The 20,707-nt window shown below is 44.0% G+C and overlaps 1 protein-coding gene across 1 annotated transcript in view; it reads right to left on the bottom strand.

The window, feature by feature from the left end:
* The window catches only part of LGR6 (leucine rich repeat containing G protein-coupled receptor 6), a 207,511-nt gene that overhangs the window by 55,811 nt on the left and 130,993 nt on the right, over positions 1–20,707 (bottom strand). Inside the window, exon 6 of the mRNA XM_084853644.1 lies at positions 5,348–5,419. Within this exon, the coding sequence (XP_084709770.1) occupies positions 5,348–5,419 (72 nt within the window). The remainder of the gene's footprint in view (positions 1–5,347; positions 5,420–20,707) is intronic.

Below are 20,707 nucleotides of genomic sequence, written 5' to 3'. Positions count from 1 at the left end.
TCCCAGCACAAGCATATGTGTGTCTACTTGGAAGTAACTGCCACTGTGTTCAATGAGGCTTGCTGCTGAAATGCAGGTGCATCTGGACTTTCAGGGGTAAGGAGAAGTGGGGGGAGGGGGAAAGCCTCTCTTCACAGCAAAGCTGATACCTTAAAAAAAAATCCTGTACTCCTCCATTAGCTTCTCCTTCCGTTGTCCTGGAAACACGGCTGAGGAGGCGGGAACACGGATGAGGTAATCAGACCCAACCCACACTCCACCCAGGCTCCACCCAGCCATCAAGATCATAATTTGATTAGAGCTCAGTGGAAACAGCACAGAGCCCCATGCTGCAGCGATGATAAGCCAGGACTTTAAGCACTGTGGAAACTGGAAAAGGAGAAGATGCGATTGGGGAAACATCGCAACAAAGTTGCAAAAAAAGTGAAGCTGATAGCATGGAAACACACCCCTAGACTCCAGTGAAACCCACACAGCCTTATCCATATTAGGGTTGTTATGACAATTTGATGAGCGGCACTCGCAAAAGGGAGCACCCCTGTTGGAATGGTTGTGAGCATGATCGAAGGGAAAAAGGCCCATCTCACCTCAACCCTGTGCACGCCACCACTGCTGCCTCCTCCTGCTCACCAATCACCTCATCAACCTACCAGGGCAGGGAGCTGTGCTGGGCACTCCCCAGTTCATGAAATTAAGGGAACCTCCAGCAAGGATATAGACATTTAAAATATAGATATTTTGGGTGTCAGTGAATTGAAATGGACTGGAATGGGCCACTTCACATCAAATGACCACCAGATCTACTACTGTGGACAAGAGGACCACAGAAGAAATGGAGTAGCCTTCATAATTAATAATAAAGTGGCTAAAGCAGTGCTTGGATACAATCCAAAAAATGACAGAATGATCTCAATTCGAATTCAGGGTAAGCCATTTAACATCACAGTGATCCAAATATACGCCCCAACCACAGATGCTGAAGAAGCAGAAGCAGATCAGTTCTATGAGGATCTGCAGCACCTACTGGATAGTACGCCAAAAAAAGATGTTATTTTCTTTACAGGAGACTGGAATGCTAGGGTGGGTAGTCAAACGACACCTGGAATTGTAGGCAAGCATGGTCTAGGAGAACAAAATGAAGCAGGACATAGGCTGATAGAATTTTGCCAAGACAACTCACTGTGTATAACAAACACTTTCTTCCAATAACTAGGGTTGGCGGAGAATTTCTCCCCAAAACTTCGGGGGGCCGAGCGCCTACAAGTTCGGCCCCCTGAACAAGTTTCGGGGAGAAATTCTCCGCACCCCCCCGCCCCCGCCCCCCCCCCGGGACGGGACTTACCTTTGGCGAATGTCCCTCCCGGCGGCGGGTCCAGCTGGCGGTTCGGCGGGTCTTCGTCCGGGGCGGGAGCGGCAGCCGGTCTTTCGACCAGCTGCCGCCACCGCCATTCCAATAAAAGAAAAAAAAATACACGCCCCCGTGATAGGCTACGTGACGATTAACGTAGCCTATCATGGCTAGATCTGCAAAGTCAGCCGTGATAGGCTACGTAAATCGTCACGTAGCCTATCACAGGTGACTTAAAAAAAAAAAAAAAAAGCGTACAGATAATGGCGGCCCCCATAGGGAGCCGCCATTCCCGTTCCTTATTTGGTCGCTGTTGTCTACGTAAAGATTTACGTAGACAACAGCGACCAAATAAGGAACGCGAATGGCAGCTCCCTATGGGGGCCGCCATTTGCGTACGCGCTTTTTTTTTTTTTTTAAGTCACCCGTGATAGGCTACGTGACGATTTACGTAGCCTATCACAGCTGACTTTGCAGATCTAGCCGTGATAGGCTACATTAATCGTCACGTAGCCTATCACGGGGGCGTTTTGTTTGTTTTTTTAACTTTTTAGTTCGCGGCCGGGTGAGGCGAGGCGCCTCCTCCCCGGCCTGAATTTCGGCCGGGCGAGGCGGGAAGCCTCCCCCCCCGGCCTGAACTTCACGAGGGGAGCAGCGAAGCGCCTCCCCCCCACCGCGAAAAGTTTCGAGGACAGGTAAGGGACTTTCGTGCACCCCTACCAATAACCTAAGAGATGACTTTATACATGGACTTCACCAGACGGTCGACACTGAAATCAGATTGACTACATCCTTTGTAGCCAAAGGTGGCGGACATCTATGCAGTTGGTAAAAACAAGACCTGGAGCTGATTGTAGTTCAGATCATGAACTTCTTATTGCACAATTTAGAATCAGACTAAAGAGAATAGGGAAGACCCACAGATCAGTTAGATATGAGCTCACTAATATTCCTCATGAATATGCAGTGGAGGTGAAGAATAGATTTAAGGGACTAGATTGAGTAGACAGGGTCCCGGAAGAAGTATGGACAGAAGTTGGCAACATTGTTCAGGAGGCGGCAACAAAAAACGTCCTAAAGAAAAAGAAAACCAAGAAGGCAAGATGGCTGTCTGCTGAGACACTGGAAGCAGCCCAAGAAAGAAGGAAAGCAAAAGGCAACAGTGATAGGGGGAGATATGCCCAATTAAATGCAAAATTCCAGAGGTTAGCCAGAAGAGATAAGGAATTATTTTTAAATGAGCAATGCGCGGAAGCGGAAGAAGATAATAGAATAGGAAGGACAAGAGACCTCTTCCAGAAAATTAGAAACATCGGAGGTAAATTCCAGGCAAAAATGGGTATGATCAAAATCAAAGATGGCAAGGACCTAACAGAAGCAGAAGAGATCAAGAAAAGGTGGCAAGAATATACGGAAGATCGGTATAGGAAGGATAATAATATCGGGGATAGATTTGACAGTGTGGTCAGTGAGCTAGAGCCAGACATCCTGAAGAGTGAGGTTGAATGGGCCTTAAGAAGCATTGCTAATAACAAGGCAGCAGGAGATGACGGTATCCCAGCTGAACTATTTAAAATCTTGCAAGATGATGCTGTCAAGGTGATGCATGCCATATGCCAGCAAATTTGGAAAACACAAGAATGGCCAACAGACTGGAAAAAATCAACCTATATCCCCATACCAAAAAAGGGAAGCACCAAAGAATGTTCAAACTATCGAACCGTGGCACTTCTTTCACATGCCAGTAAGGTAATGCTCAAGATCTTGCAAGGTAGACTCCAGCAATTCATGGAACGAGAATTGCCAGATGTACAAGCTGGGTTTAGAAAAGGCAGAGGAACTAGAGACCAAATTGCCAATATCCGCTGGATAATGGAGAAAGGCAGGGAGTTTCAGAAAAACATCCATTTCTGTTTTATTGACTATTCTAAAGCCTTTGACTGTGTGGATCATAACAAATTGTGGCAAGTTCTTGGTGGTATGGGGATACCAAGTCATCTAGTCTGCCTCCTGAGGAATCTGTATAACGACCAAGTAGCAATGGTAAGAACAGACCATGGAACAATGGACTGGTTTAAGATTGGGAAAGGAGTACAGCAGGGTTGTATACTCTCACTCTACCTATTCAACCTGTACGCAGAACACATCATGCTCTGGAGTTAAAATTGCTGGAAGAAACATTAACCATCTCCGATATGCAGATGATACCACTTTGATGGCTGAAAGCGAGGAGGAGCTGAGGAACCTCATGACGAAGGTGAAAGAAGAAAGTGCAAAAGCTGGGTTGCAGTTAAACCTCAAAAAAACCAAGATTATGGCAACCAACTTGATTGATAACTGGCAAATAGAGGGAGAAAATGTGGAGGCAGTGACAGACTTTGTCTTTCTAGGCGCAAAGATTACTGCAGATGCTGACTGCAGCCAGGAAATCAGAAGACTTTTACTTCTTGGGAAGTAACAGCAATGACAAATCTTGATAAAATAGTTAAGAGCAGAGACATCACACTGACAACAAAGGTCCGCATAGTTCAAGCAATGGTATTCCCCGTAGTAACCTATGACTGCGAGAGCTGGACCATAAGGAAGGCTGAGTGAAGGAAGATAGTTGCTTTTGAACTGTGGTGCTGGAGGAAAATTCTGAGAGTGCCTTGGACTGCAAGAAGATCAAACCAGCCCATAGTCCAGGAAATAAAGCCAGACTGCTCACTTGAGGGAATGATATGAAAGGCAAAACTGAAGTACTTTGGCCACATCATGAGAAGACAGGATACCCTGGAGAAGATGCTGCTGCTAGGGAAAGTGGAAGGCAAAAGGAAGAGGGGACGACCAAGGGCAAGGTGGATGGATGATATTCTGCAGGTGACAGACTCGACCTTGGGGGAGCTGGGGGTGGTAACGGCTGACAGGAAGCTCTGGCGTGGGCTGGTCCATGAAGTCATGAAGAGTTGGAAGCAACTGACCGAATAAACAACAAAAACAAACCAGCAAGGAACTGATGCTATTAGCATCATTTCCAAGGGGGAGAAGGGCCTTCTCTCTGGTGGAGTATTTCCTGCTGGGGATTCAGGGACTGAGAGTCCCAGGCCAGATCTACAGCTCATCGTGTCATATCAATACGATCCCATCATAGTGACGCAGTATCCCTCCTGCACATTTGTATCTTGTAGGACACACAATGACATCTGCTGTGGTATTTTCAATAATACGGAATAAAAAGCAGGAAATAATGCTAGAAAAGCGATATATGGAATGTGTAATGTGCCCCAACAGTTATCAGTGCACTTCAATACCCCTAACAACCACTAGTATAGATCTAGCTCCAGTTCCATCCTTGGCAGGAAAATATGTTTTGCTGAGGCCTGGGGACTACTTGCTGCTGCTTCTACTATCTTCTGGGCTCTTAGGGGAAAAGGGAAGGTGGCAATGAAGGGTAATTCTGTGAGCACTCCCCAAGCCTCTTTTTTTTGGCAAGCATTTCAATCTGATGCTGACAAAAAGCCCAAACCTTTGTTTGAACCTGAAGGCTCAGCAAGGCTCAAGACTTCAAGACAAGCAAGAAGTTGCTTATGCATCCCACGTCGATATATTTATTTTCTCAAGTCTTTAAACTGGGATAACTCTTCGGATGTAAGATATTGTAATGCCTGGAGAAGTTTCACGACTGGGCTTTTCTTATTCTTCCAGTGCTAAATAATGTACCCACAAAAAAGTAGGTATTGGTGCCAAAAAGTGCTTTGAGAATAACCAAGCCATGTCCTAGCTCAGCAATATGGTAAAATTGCTTCCTCTTTTTTCTTTTTAATCTTTTTTTTAATATTTTAAAGATTAATACATTAATTGAAATGAAATGAAATAGCTTTCTGTTCTGAAGAGCTGAAGCCTCCCTTCAGCTTCCAGGACCCTCTTGCAGAGAGATGGAATGAATGCACAGCACACCACACAACTCTCCCACTCTTTCATGGAATTAGGTACAAAGAAAAAGCAAATAAAATAACTCACAAAGTTTCTAGGCTGTGGAGTCCTTCAAAGCCGTGTATGCCCAGGCTCTGGATCTGGTTATTATGGAGATGTCTGTAGAGAAAAAGAAGATACTTAAATTCTGAGAAAATAGATATTTTTTACTTCTTGCTTACAGAGGCACTGTGAACTGAATATTGCCCAGGACAAGGATGCCCTGAATGCTGCCCTAAGACAGGAGTAAATGACCTTCTAAAGCAACTAAATATATTCAAAATTATTAGGGCTTAGTGGAAGGAAGCTTACCAGTTGCTATTTGTATGCAATCCAGCCTTCCCTAACCTGGTCCCCTCCATGTTTTGGATTTCAATTCCCATCAGCCTCAGCCAACTGTAAAGAATGCTGGGATGTTTAGTCTAAAACATATGGAGGGCACCAGGTTTGGGACAGCTGCAACAGGCCATAATGATAACTGATGAATGTCCTGAATTACCTAGTTTTCAAACTCACCTTATTTCATACTCCAGATTTTGTTGCACTCGGGATGATGTCATTGTGAACACAATGTGGACAGGAGACACCCTCACTCTGAACCTCCTTGCAAAGCCCACTTTCTTTTTCTCTCATGAGGCATGGAGGCATTCTCAACCCCATTCTGAGCACCCTCTTACTTCTCCCCAACCTAATCTTCCAGCAGCAGTGATGGGGGTTTCAAAGGATATGGCTGCTCCTTGGCTCTAAAGCTGTACCAACAAGAACGTCTCAGCAAAAAGATACTGGGAATTGTAATTTGCCAGGGATTTTTACTAAGGATGCAGAAACCCTCACAAACGCAGTTTCTAGGGATCTTAGCACTGTTGGTAAAAGGAGCAGCCCTCTCCCCATTGCTGCTGAAGGAATGTAAATTATTGGGATAGTGATGGGATGGGGGTTGCTCAGAATGGGCTCAAACGTATCTCAAACTGAACTGAAGTTCAAAGGGATTTTGGCTCAGATCATAATAAGCTTGAGGAAGCTCAAGGGGCAGCACTGGCTAGGAGTACTTTTCACCAGCTTAGGCTGGTATGCCACCTATGGCCCTATTTGGAGAGGTCTGGCCTTGCCTCGTTATCTATTCATTAGTGATGTCCAGGTTGGACTACTGCAATGCAGATGGTCTGGAAACTTCAGCTGGTGCAGAATGAGGCTGGCAGCTGCCCTTGTATCAGTGGGGCCAGGCAGTCAGTTCATGTGACACCTATATTGTGCTAGTTGCACTGGTTGCCAGTGCATTTCTGAGCCCAGTATAAAGCACTACTTTTAACCTTTTAAGCTTTAAATATCAGCCTGTCTGCAAGTTAAGATCTGCAGCAGAGGCTCTTCTCAGTCATGTGCCCACCTCTGAGAGCACTTGGTGGGCACAACAGCTGGGGTCCAGCAGACCCCATCATTACCTATCTTTAGAAAAGCCTTAAAGTCCCATTTGTTTTTGGTGACTTTCTCATAAGGTGTGTTTTATCAGACCACTGATGTTTTTTAGCTGTAATTATTCATAGAATTTTTGTATATTTGGGGAGCTGGATGTTGTTTTTTATTACCACTGAATTTGTTGTTAATAACTTGAAGTTTATTGATATTTGAATTTTTATCTTGGAAGCTGCCTTGAGAACGTTTTCACCCTTAAAGAAAGAAAGAAAGAAAGAAAGATTTTAAAATCCACTAGGGGGCTCTGTGCTTTACATGCTGTGTTCTGAAAATTCTGTGCAACGGATTTACAAAAGAACATGCCAGTACATCATTGCTGTGTTGGGAATCTTCTAGACTGTTTATTGCTTAGCTTATCCTATTTACTATAGAGAGAAGAAGAGGAAAGGGGGAAAACTGGGGAAATTCCTTAGCTTTTACACCTTGGTTTCAAATCAGATTTCTTTCTTCCGTCCTTATAAATTCCACCCTAGATAATTTCAGGAATTTCTGTTTCAAGTACAACCTAAAGTTCATTCCCTAATATCGCATGTCCTTCCCTTCACCTTCATCCACATTCTCCTGATTATTGCACAGATGTGGGAATATCCTGTGTTTCTCATTATTATTTCCCTACATTCCAGTTCCTTTTGGTGTAAAATTTGTACATGCACTCAGTGAGATCCATTTAAACAGAAAGTAGCAATGTTGCAATATTTGTGTCCCTGCCTTACACCTGGTAGCACATAAATATCAACAGTCAAGGAAGATATGTTTCCGCCATTTCAGTGAGATCGCGGTTCCCGAGGTAGTTACTGGGGAACCCACAATTGCGCATTTAAAAGATATCCCTATCGCACTATAGCAAAATAGTGCATTTGAACAAGAGTAGCTATACCCCCTATAGCACTATCGCAAAATAGCACATTTGTACAGAAGTTCCTATACCTGCTATTGCACTACTGCAGTTTTAGAGGGAAAGTAATAAAAAAAATTGAGGGGAGTCGAGCATAGGTTGGGGAGGCAGGCACTAACACACACTGGCCTGAGAAAGCAGAAAGGGCAGAACAAAGCGAGAGTTGGAGGGAGGGAACAGGCTTTCTAAGTGCTGACATGGATGAGACTCCACCTAGTAGCTACCCAAACAATTCATGGTAAACTGCCATGTGACCTGCTGAGAGCCCCAGGCTAGCTTTGGGATAATCCAGGCTTTCAAGCCCCATGTGTCCCCAGACAGAGCAGATTCGACGTTGGTAAAAAGTGCAGCACAGTGGAGATCGAACTAAACCCATCGCTGTGGAGATTCCCCCCAATCACAGTCATCCTGACTATGGTGATATACATTGCATTTCTATTTACTTATAATAATTATTTCTAAATTTGCATTCATACATATAAATTAGCCTATGAAAACATTATGCAAATCTGTATCCTCTTTTGTCTCTTTTTGGGGTGATGCTTAAGGGGCCATCCTACTTGCCTTTGAAAGAGATATGAACCTGCAGCTGCTTGTCTCTTTTCTCTCTCTCTCTCTCTCTCTTGTAATCTCTCTCTCTCTTGTACATGATGTGGCATCATTGCACTGTATATTTCTGTCCTCAGAATCAAAAGTCAATGTCATGAGATGGAGAAATGCTCAGCACAATGACACCATGTGTTGTGTTTTAGTAGAAATTATGAGAAGAGGGGAGAGAGACATGTGGAACAATAGCAGCTCCATGTCTTTTGGATATGTCTCATTAGGCCCTTGGACTGCACTTCCGTACCTTATATGAGGAGGGGCCATTCATACCCACTCAGCGAAATGTGCCTCCTCTTTTGGCAATTATTCAATCCCACAATTATTACATTGTATATGTGAGAGGGCATACAAACAGTCTCTTAACTCCCACTGGAGAGAAACATAACTAATGCTCTGCGCAAATATTTTCTTCATCACTTGGCTTAATGCAATGCAAATGTATCTCCTAAATCCACCTGTAACACTCAATCTACAATTCCTCCTGAATGTGCTAAAAGGGGCTGATACACCCAGCTGTAGGGTGCATAACCAGATGCTTTTCTGGCCTGATGTGGTGGTTTACCATGACTGAGTATGCCACCACTTACCCAGCTTTATGTTCGTTTGCAGTGATGCAATGAACTGCAGTTTCCACTAGTAATAGAAGAACGAGAGCCACTTCAGATGTTCTTCAGAAGCAGTAAGACTTAGTGTATGAATGACTCACACTTCTCTTATTTTTATCATGTCTGAAAGCAGGAGATGGGCATTTTCTCCTGTTGCATGTTTGCTAGAAATATGGGGGAAAGCAGGGTAACTCCAGGTTTTTGAACAGGGGGCTTGGCAAGATACCATCCAGAGGGACTTCTCTGATTAGACATGCTACCAGTGCCACAGGTGGCAGTAGCTTCTCTGCCTCCCCATCAACAGGCAGACAGAGAGGGGGCAAGAGGTGGTTGCTGTGGTTGCTGGCAAACATCGAGCTACCTGCCCCCTTGAGTGGCCAGGCAATTGGTGATATCTGCCAGGAGCAGCAGCCACAGCCGCTGCCCAGAGGAAGGAGTCAGGTGAGTTGCGTGGTGGCACTACTTCTAATTCCTGTTGCCATTTAATAGCTTGCCTGCTTGGGATAGCAAGACATCTGCAGCAGCAAGAAGTAGTTATATGGTGGATGAGGAAAGAGGAAAAGAAGAGCTGTTGCTACCGTGGCACTGAGCCCCACCCCACCAAAAATCCTCCAAGGGGGACCTATCTCCCCATTGCCCAGAGAAAGCAGGCAGCTGGCTCTGGATGCACAGAAGAGACTCAGAGGTCAATGGTGGCCCTCCCAGGGCACTGGGCCCTTGACAGATGCCTGAAAATATTGTCCTTGCCCTGACACCAGTCCTAGGGAAGAGGAAGCATAAGTCACTTCTCTTCTGTTGCTTCTGGAGACTGTCCAAAGCAGCCATGACACTGCCACTTCATCTCAAACATGCCCGGCTTTGGACACACAAAAGGTGTCAATCCAGATAGAAAGAAGTGACCAACTAGGTGCCCAAGGAATATGTGGATTAATTCGCAGCCAGCATATTCTCTATGATGGAATGAAGCAGAGGCACATTCTCCTATGTTGTAACAGGACAGTGACATGTTGTAATGCAGCCTCTGGGGAGATTCCAGCCACCAGCAGGTGAACAAATGGCACTTTAATTATTTGAGTTTGGTCTGAAATGGTGTCAGTGAAAAAAACAACACCCAGAATTCCACCTGGTCTCATCTACTGGAGGTTTGGCAGACAGCATAAAGTTCCATGGTAAAGGCAGCTTGGATTTATGAGGAGGAGAGTAAACATGTGGTAGAAAAATAGAAGCCTGTGACATCCCTGAATGTTTCTTACGAGCACTTAAAGATTTGCTCTTTTGTAGAAAGAAAAAAAATTACTGCCTGTGCTTGCCTTTCTAAAGTTAGGAGGGGACAGGAAAAAGTCGCGGCTTGAAAGATCCAGTCTGACTTTCAGCATAGGAGAAGATCAATTTCATTCAAAATTTAAATCAGGAGATTAGAGCATGAAACAGTTATTCCTCACTGACTATAGGAAAGCAACACACTCCAAATCCAGATGGTTTCCTCTATCAAATTTTTTGGGGCATTTCCAGATCAGACTGCCCTGACATCACCTTGGACCTTTACACAAAGATGACACCTGCAGTTTAAGTTCCTCTGAAGGCTTGGAAGTCCGGAGTTCAAATATATTATAACTTGTGTCATATCACATACTGCCATATGAAAAGGACATCGAAGACCTAAACACAAGCAACTGAAACAGCTTTGATTCACCTTTTGCAGCTTTGATTCGTTAGCTATAAGGATGGCTTTTCAGAGACAACAATGCATATATCAGACATAACACTGGATGGAATAGGTTTCTATCTGTCCATTCATTCTATGGTCATTGCTCAATCCCCAAGCATTGCTTTGCAGTTCATTACACAAGAGACTTCTCATACAATTGGCCTTTCACTTTGTCCTAAGGCTGGGGAAATGTGGGGCAAACATTTGTTGGGCATTCCTGACTGCCTTTCAGCCTCAGAATTCATTAATTGGTGTTCATAACTGCTACTCCCCAAGGACCACACATAAATAAATCAGCATATCATCAAACCAAGTGATAGTTTGATGCCTGCATGACAGCTCCCTGAATTCTCAACTTGGTGCTTTAGCACTTCACAGTCTATGCAGGAAGTGTTGCTTGAAAAATGGGCCTTCCTTTCCAGAGGGTTCCTACACTCAGTTCTTGAATTCAGCAAAGCACAGTACACTAACCGGCACTGGTGAGACAACCCAGATCCTAGAACATGTACACATCTGACCCATTTTAAAACCACCAGAGGACACGGCATATGCTTGAAGCATTCAAAACCTTCCAGGATGGGTGTGTCTTTGAAATGAAAATTGGTTTCTATAGACTGTATTATAACAGAATCTCATTATTATAATTTCATTTTTTAAATTTGCCCCTTCCTTTTCCTGTAAATGTAATCTTCTAACATTCTTAATATACTGTGAGCTTTCTTCTTTTTTAGTATTGTGCTGTGCTGTGCCTAGGTCTGTAACAGGTGTTGAAACAATGAATATGTACATATAAAACAAAAATACCAAAATTTGCTTTCCAAAGTCCATGTCAGTATAAACCAAGAAAACAAAACCCACACGCATCTGAAATTCTGATTGCCTTTCTGTTTTGAATTACTGTCATTTTGATAAATTATTACATCACACTGAATTTTAGATGAGGGAAGACTTAGAGGGACAAGCGAATGTAGCATAACCAAGGTAGCAACAGCTTAGTTTCCAAATTGGGAAAAATTTAGATGGGAAAAGTCAGAATTGCACCATCACACAAATATAATCAAGACTTTATAGTAGAAGCAGAAAGATACAAAGGTTGAGCTGTTTCTGGCTTAAATTTGGCTTGGAATGTTTTGTTCCGTTTTGAAATGAAGCAAACCATGAACATTCCAGTCCACAAAATAACGTTTTTATAATCTTACAAGCATCTGAAATGCTGGATCTCTCATGGAAAATGGAACCCAATCTTTGCCACCAGCTCTGTAACAACATAAACAAAGGGAGTTTGACTCACAGTCCAAGCTGGGACAGTAAATATTTGAGGAGAGGAACTCCTCTTCCATCCTTCCATCCTCCCATCCATGTTAAATAAATTACTTTAGCAAGTGGAATCACAGTTGCTCTAGTCCTTGCCAAGCTCTGCTCTTCTTACACAGAGCCATTTCTCCTGGTAAGTTACAGATGGTTTGACAATTCCAGAAATGATGCTTTGACAATATGAAGACACAGTGCTATAACAGTACACCTCATTCAGGTTTCTACAAAAATTGATGTCCATACTTCCTCCACTGAATCTGTGACATACAGGATGGAGCTGTCTTACAATATGTATAACATCAGAAGCCCAGGAAAGAGGGGAGGCTAGGATTATTCCAAAAGGGGAGCAGAAGAGCAATGTCTTGATTTGGCTTGTAGAACATAAACTCTACACATCATGTGAGTTTCCTGGCTCCCTTAGTACCAGCCAATGAAATGGAGTGAGGAAATCCATAATGATGCCATGTCATGTTCTGAGTATACTTAAACATTACAGCAGGAAAGGGGAAACTGGCTACAGGGATACAGAATTGGATCCAGATCGGCCATTCTGTAAATGGAAAGGCTTCTTGCATTCATGGAAGGTACCCTTCCATTTTATGAATGGAAGGGCTCCATGGATGGTATCAGGACTCAGCCCTCCAGAGCAGCTTTTTAGGAGGCATAGGGAGGAGGAGGATTGGAAAGATCAGCTTCCTCTGCCCTTCATTCAGCATGAGCAGAACTCTGCTAAGCACTACTCCAGATCCAACCTTTTGTCTATGTATATAATAGGGGGAACTCCTTAAGCTACATTCTCTGTGTGGGTACAAAGTATATGTCTACTTAATCATTTGTGAAGAGTGCAAATTTGTATTGCTTCTTCCCCTTCAAAATACATGGAAACAGAAGTCCGATTCTTTCTTGTATGCACCCTAGACAACTGAAGGGTTGAGTATACATAATTTTTATCTATGGATATCTGTACCTCAGTACAAAATTTACATATGAACCCTTCCTGAAATGACACTGCAAGGCCAATTTACTCATTCATCTGTGCTCAGTATAGAATCCCAGTCTTTTCTCACCATCCATTCTTGTCCCATCTGAAGATTTTATCTCAGAATGTACTGGAAACAATCGGGACATTTTCTTTTCTTTTTTTGAAATTCTTATTATTTCCCCATATCTTTCCCTGCTGACAGAAAGTGCAATTTACTCTGAACATCTGTCAAAGTCTTTATTTCCAGAGGGGTAGCCTGGCTGGTCTGCTGCAGCAAAAACAACAGAGATTCTTGTGGCACCTTAAAGACTAACAAAGGTATTATGACATAAGCTTTCACGGACAAAGCCCACTACTGGACAGAAAGAGCACCAACTTCTTATTTTAGCCTCTGTTCCAGTTGGGATAAAAACAGGAGGACTTTTGTTTGTTTTGTTGTCTCTCTGTCCAAAGCTTGAACTACAGGCTGGGGATATGAAAAGCCAGTTTATTTATTTATTTGACTTGTATCCCGGCTTTCTACCAAGAAAATGGCACTCATTAAAAATGGAAAAATATATTAAAACAATTAAAGACACATCAACAAAATAAAAACAGCACCCAACCCAACAGAACTGCTTACATGACAAAGACATGCTTGAGTGGGGTACCGCAGGGCTCAGTCCTGGGCCCAGTGCTCTTCAACATTTTTATTAATGACTTGGAGGAGGAGGTGCAGGGAATGCTGATCAAATTTGCAGATGACACAAAATTGGGCGGGATAGCTAATACTTTGGAAGACAGAAACAAAATTCAAAGTGATCTGGATAGACTGGAGCGCTGGGCAGAAAACAACAGAATGACATTTAATAGGGATAAGTGCCAAGTTCTGCACCTAGGAAAAAGAAACTAAATGCACAGTTACAAGATGGGGGATACGTGGCTCAACAACACTACAAGTGAGAAGGATCTTGGAATTGTTGTCGATCACAAGCTGAATATGAGCCTACAGTGTGATGTGGCTGCAAAAAAGGCAAATGCTATTTTGGGCTCCATTAATAGAAGCATAGCTTCCAAATCCCGGGAAGTACTAGTTCCCCTCTACTCAGCACTGGTTAGGCCTCATCTGGAGTACTGTGTCCAGTTCTGGCCACCACACTTTAAGAAGGATGCAGACAAACTGGAGAGGGTTCAGAGGAGGGCAACAAAGATGATGAGGGGACTGGAAACAAAGCCCTATGAAGAGAGACTGAAACAACTGGGCATGTTTAGCCTTGAGAAGAGAAGACTGAGGGGAGATATGATAGCACTCTTCAAGTACTTGAAAGGTTGTCACAGAGAAGAAGGCCAGGATCTCTTCTTGATCATCCCAGAGTGCAGGACACGGAATAATGGGCTCAAGTTACAGGAAGCAAGATTCCAGCTGAACATCAGGAAAAACTTCCTGACTGTAAGAGCAATACGACAATGGAACCAATTACCTGGGGAGGTGGTGGGCTCTCCCACACTGGAGGCCTTCAAGACGAGGCTGGACAGCCATTTGTCAGGGATGCTCTGACTTGGATTCCTGCATTGAGCAGGGGGTTGGACTCGATGGCCTTGTAGGCGCCTTCCAACCCTACTATTCTATGATTCTATGAATAAAAATGCCTTTGCCTGCCAGTGGAAGGACAGCAGAGAGAGAGCCAACCTGGGAGCAGCCACCCAGACGGCCCTTTGTCATTCACCACCAAATGCACCTCTGACTAATTTAATAGCAATCTGCTAAGATTCCCTCTCCCATTCCTTGGAGCCAGCCAGTGCCTTGTTTTCTGTTTTTGAAATCAATGCATAACTTAAAATTCTAATTCTCTGGTTTGTGCTCATGATTTCCTTCCCTAAAGTTAGAAATCTAGGAATCCTCAGAATTTGATAAAGTGTTGATGTTCTGTCCTTTCCATCTTGGGACAGACAGGTGTTTCAATGTGCCTTGGTGACATCCCCCCAAACCATGAGGCTAAATATGTTTTCACCCTTACAGGATGTGTAAAATCTCACTGTGCAGAAAGCTGCAACTACCAGACATGACCGAAGGACAGAGGGTGATTTCTGCAGTTCCTGTTAACAGAATGCAGGTCTACGCAGGATTTTCCCTTACTTAGAAAGCATCCCGCATCCCCTGTTACAAATCTACACAAGAAATGGATGGGAACTGGTGCAGAGAATTCCTTTGTGGGGATGTAATTTATTAGCAGAGGCTGATGCCCCTAACTTGTTCCAGATTGGAGCTTGTATATTTTGATGTTGGCTCTTTCCGCCATCATCGGATGATCAGCCATGTAGCTCCCACAGGCCCAAGGTGTGCGCAGCAGGAAAACACACTGCTGCACCTGGGAAGGTCGTGTCCTCAGCTATGAAACTGCTGATCAGGGGTATCCAGAAGTATGAATCACGCTGTAAATGACATCTTCCCTAGTACTCCTCCACAGCTGTTTTTTGGCCCCCTCTCAAAGGTGGCTATTTCAGTAACTCCCAGATTAGAACTGTGCTTAAGTTCATGGCAGTGACAAACCCTCCTTCAGTCTCCACATGCTTGTTTCTTCAGTCACACACACAAGACAACAACAACAACAACAACAACACGAACCAGACATGTCTTTTAATGTCTGGTTAGCAACCACATCTGCAGGTTTTTTTTTTAATGTAATACCAAATGCAGATGGGGTGTGTGCTTTGCACTGGAATTGCAGTGTGGGGAGGTTCCTACCACAGCCACAATCCAGACAAATATCTCCCCCCTATGCAGCCTTTGGAAGTTTTTTTCCCCACAAAGGTAATTGTCATGTTGGGGAAGGGGTGGGAATTTTCATTGGGATCACAGCTGAAGAGGGATGAGTTAAACCTCCCCTCTCTGAATGCTGCAGTCTCTACAAAAATTGGGCCTCATGACAACACGGTCTTAATTTTGTCAGAACTGCAGGCGTGGTTGCTAATCACGCATTAAAAATAATGCCTGGTTTGGCCCACAACAGTCACACTTGTGATCACACTTATTTTTCCATATTTTTGTGGGGGAAAGCATCTTGCAAGTTACAGTGGCTTATCTGAGCAGACTCTATGGAGAAGTTCCCAGAAACTTTACTTATTTCCTCAGAATCTTCTTCTTGTGGAGGATGCTAGACGCTGTTTTCATGTCTGCTCTATCACACTGGGGTGGAACATCTAGAACCATTCATTATGTGGCCTGCTTGAACTGTGTGGAAACTTTCTGTGGCAGTGCTGCACATTCATGGCTATGCTGGGTGCTGGGACAAAAACATTCAATGTTATCTGTACAAAACCATGTGATGAAAATATCTAAATATTACAGACTAAGGGCTTCTTTACACGGAGCTTTATCCTGCTGTTGCTCACTCAGGGAAGTTTAGGGGCCCTTTAGATGATGTTGTGAACCTCCAGGTTCACCTCCTGCACTAAATGACCTTTATTCCACTTTTAAATAGATTGGTGATAATGAGGTATCAAGTTGCCCCGCTTGTGTTCTGCTTGAGTTCCCTCCGTGAAAAAGGAAAAGCCGCAAGGAGAGGAGCTAGACCAATGAAACATATGGAAGACTCAGAGAAGGGGGAGAAGGAGGGGGAAAGGAAGCACGTGTAAAGGGAGCCCATCATGATCCTGCATTTAAAACGGAAGCAGAAAGCCCTGTTTTAAATGTGGGATTGTAGGCTGGTGTAGAGATGCTCAATCAGTAGCCATACAGAGGGTACTTATAGTGCTCTCCATGTGGTGCATATAACATGTAAAGCGTCCCTGAGCCTGGAACAGAATGTGCCGCAGGCTGCAGTAAGTCTTTTCTTCCCTTCGAAAAGGCACTGGTGATAAGAACACAAGAAGAGCCATGCTGGGTCAGACCAGGAATCCATCCAGTCCAGCATTCTGTTCACACAGTGGCCAACCAGCTGTCCATGGGAAACCCTCAAGCAGGACATGAGTCCAAGAGCACCCTCCCGTACATGTTCCCCAACAACTGGTGAATGTTCTAGAGAAAAATCCCTTGGAAAAGGCCTTGAAGTAAACAAAAGGATTACTCTGGGAGAAGAGTATGCATATATATATATATATATATATATATATACACACACACACACACACACACACACACACGTAATGTCCAATCCCTGTAACCGAAGTTCATCCAAGGCTTAACTTTACGCTAGCCCCCCACTGTCTACACAACTGACAGAGAAGACTTGAGAAAACAGTAATCCCATTTTATCCTCATAACAGTACTTGAGGAAGTACTGGCCCAAGATCACCCAACGAGCTTCATGGCTGAGTGGGGATCTAGCCAGATCAAGACCAAAACTGAGCTCAATATACGCCGACTGGCTCTTAGTATTCCCTCAAGGAATGGTAAGGATGTTTCTCTCAATACCACACTTGTGACACTTTCAGTACTGGAGAACACCATGCTTGAGGTACACAGTTTAACATCTCACTCCTTCTTTGCTCTTGTTTGTGGCACTAATAGGAATAGAATGAATGATTGTTGCTGACATCAATGGACACTCGCCCCTTTTTTAACCCCTCCCCCATGGGGGGTCAGGAAAAAAACAGGGGGGAGAAGTTTTAACTCTCCCCTCCTGGAGCACAGTGGTCTCAATCTGAATTGGGGCCATGTGCACTTATACTAGAGTAAAATAAAAACATAAGCCTCAACCACACACTACATGATCAGGGTAACGTGTACTTTGGTTCTAAGCCCCCTGAAAAGCAGGACTGGCCCTACCATTAGAAAGAGAGAGGCAACTGCCTCATGTGGCAGATGCTGGGGGAGGCAGCAACAGCCCCTCAGCCATTCCCCTCTGTTGGAGGAGAACAAGATCCGTCCTGCAGTAGAGAACACTGTCCCATCACCAGTGCTGATGTAAAATGCAATTCTCAGTCCAGTTTTCTTTTGTACATAGAATGTGTGTGGGGGTGAGGTGGGGGGAATCTTGTCATTTGTCTCTGGCAGCAAAACATCTTGGGGCAACTCTGCTGAAAAGCCTTGTACAAAGAGCCTGCAGGAGCTTGTGAAAATAAACTGCTTCTCTAATTTTCCCCTACTTTTCTAAGTGTGTCTCTGTTGTACTTTGTCCAGGCAGTTGAAGCCAATGCATTAAAGGTTTAGGAAATGCTCTTTTTCTCATTAGACTTTTTTAAGTGTTGTATTCTTAGCATTCCCCTTCATGGATCACTGCCTTGTTGTGGCGAAGGGGCTTGCGTAACTCAGTGAAGCCATAAGCTATGCCGTGCAGGGCCACCCAAGACAGACAGGTCATGGCAGAGGGTTCTGACAAAATGTGGTCCACTGGAGAAGGAAATGGCAACCCACTCCAGTATTCTTGCCAAGAAAACCCCATGGAACGTATCACAAGGCTAAAAGATATGACGCCGGAAGATGAGCCCCTCAGGTCGGAAGGTGTCCAATATGCTACTGGGGAAGAGCAGAGGGTATTTCCAAGTAGCGCCAGAAAGAGTGAAGCGGCTGGGCCAAACCCGAAAGGACACTCAGCTGTGGATGTGTCTGGCGGTGAAAAGAAAATCCGATGCTGTAAAGAACAATATTGTTTAGGAACCTGGAATGTCAGATCAATGAATCAAGGTAAGCTGGAGGTGGTCAAACATGAGATGGCAAGATTGAACATCGACATCTTGGGAATCAGCGAACTAAAATGGACAGGCATGGGCAAATTTAATTCAGGTGACCATCATATCTACTATTGTGGGCAAGAATCCCTTAGAAGAAATGGAGTAGCACTCATAGTCAACAAAAGGGTGGGGAAAGCAGTACTGGGGTACAATCTTAAAAATGATAGAATGATCTCAGTACGAATCCAAGGCAAACCATTCAACATCACAGTAATTCAAGTCTATGCCCCAACCACTGAGGCCGAAGAAGCTGAGGTTGATCGGTTCTATGAAGACCTACAACACCTTCTAGAACTAACACCAAAAAAATATGTCCTCTTCATCATAGGGGATTGGAATGCTAAAGTAGGAAGTCAAGAAATCACCGGGATAACAGGCAGGCATGGCCTTGGTGTACCAAATGAAGCAGGACAAAAGCTAATAGAGTTTTGCCAAGAGAACATGCTGATCATAGCAAACACTCTTTTCCAACAGCATAAGAGGCGACTCTATACATGGACGTCACCAGATGGTCAATATCGAAATCAGATTGATTATGTCCTTTGCAGCCAAAGATGGAGAAGCTCCATACAGTCAGTCAAAACAAGACCTGGAGCTGACTGTGGCTCAGATCATGAGCTTCTTGTTGCAAAATTTCGGCTTAAATTGAAGAACGTCGGGAAAACCACTAAACCGTTCAGGTATGACCTCAGTCATATCCCTTCTGAATATACAGTGGAGGTGAGGAATAGATTTCAGGGATTAGACCTGATAGACAGAGTGCCTGAGGAACTATGGACGGAGGTCCGTAACATTGTTCAGGAGGCAGCAACAAAATCCGTCCCAAAGAAAAAGAAATGCAAGAAAGCCAAGTGGCTGTCTGATGAGGCTTTACAAGTAGCTCATGAAAGAAGGGAAGCGAAAAGCAAGGGAGAAAGGGGAAGATATACCCAACTGAATGCAGAGTTCCAGAGAATAGCAAGGAGAGACAAGAAGGCCTTCTTAAATGAACAATGCAAAGAAATCGAGGAAAACAACAGAATGGGAAAGACTAGAGATCTCTTCAAGAAAATTGGAGATCTCAAGGGAACGTTTTGTGCAAAGACGGGCATGATAAAGGACAAAGAAGGCAGGGACCTAAGAGAAGCAGATGAGATTAAGAAGAGGTGGCAAGAATACACAGAAGAACTATACAGGAAAGATCTGAATGTCCCTGATAGCCATGATAGTGCGGTCACTGAACTTGAGCTGGACATCCTAGAGAGTGAAGTCAAGTGGGCCTTAGGAAGCATTAGTAACAACAAAGCTAGCGGAGATGACAGTACTCCAGCCGAGCTATTTAAAATCCTAAAAGATGATGCTGTTAAAGTGCTGCATTCAATATGCCAACAAATCTGGAACACTCAACAGTGGCCACAAGACTGGAAAAGGTCAGTTTACATTCCAATTCCAAAGAAGGGCAACGCCAAAGAGTGTTCAAACTACCGCACAATTGCGCTCATTTCACATGCCAGCAAGGTGATGCTCAAAATCCTACAAGCTAGGCTTCAGCAGTATGCGAACCGAGAACTACCGGAAGTACAAGCTGGGTTTCGAAGAGGCAGAGGAACTAGAGATCAAATCGCCAACATTCGCTGCATCATGGAGAAAGCAAGAGAATTCCAGAAAAACGTCTATTTCTGCTTCATTGACTACGCTAAAGCCTTTGATTGTGTGGATCACAACAAACTGTGGCAAATTCTTAAAGTGATGGGAGTACCAGACCACCTTACCCGTCTCCTGAGAAACCTGTACGAGGGTCAAGAAGCAACAGTAAGAACCAGACATGGAACAACCAATTGGTTCAAAATTGGGAAAGGAGTACGACAAGGCTGCATATTGTCACCCTGCTTATTTAACTTATATGCAGAGTACATCATGAGAAATGCCGGGTTGGATGAATCACAGGTCGGAATTAAGATTGCCGGGAGAATTATCAACAACCTCAGATATGCAGACGATACCACCCTAATGGCAGAAAGCGAAGAGGATCTCAAGAGCCTCTTGTTGAGGGTGAAAGAGGAGAGTGCAAAAGCTGGTTTGAAACTCAACATTAAAAAAACGAAGATCATATCATCTGGCCCTATCACTTCCTGGCATATAGAAGGGGAAGAAATGGAAGCAGTGACAGATTTTACTTTCTTGGGCTCCAAGATCA

This window comes from Heloderma suspectum, chromosome 4 (genome assembly GCF_057233095.1).
Source record: "Heloderma suspectum isolate Gila_16-S chromosome 4, 16-S_ref, whole genome shotgun sequence".
NCBI classification, from domain to species: Eukaryota; Metazoa; Chordata; class Lepidosauria; order Squamata; family Helodermatidae; genus Heloderma; species Heloderma suspectum.
The sequence above is the reverse complement of the archived record's forward strand: the minus strand, read 5'-3'. Positions and strand labels throughout refer to the sequence as shown.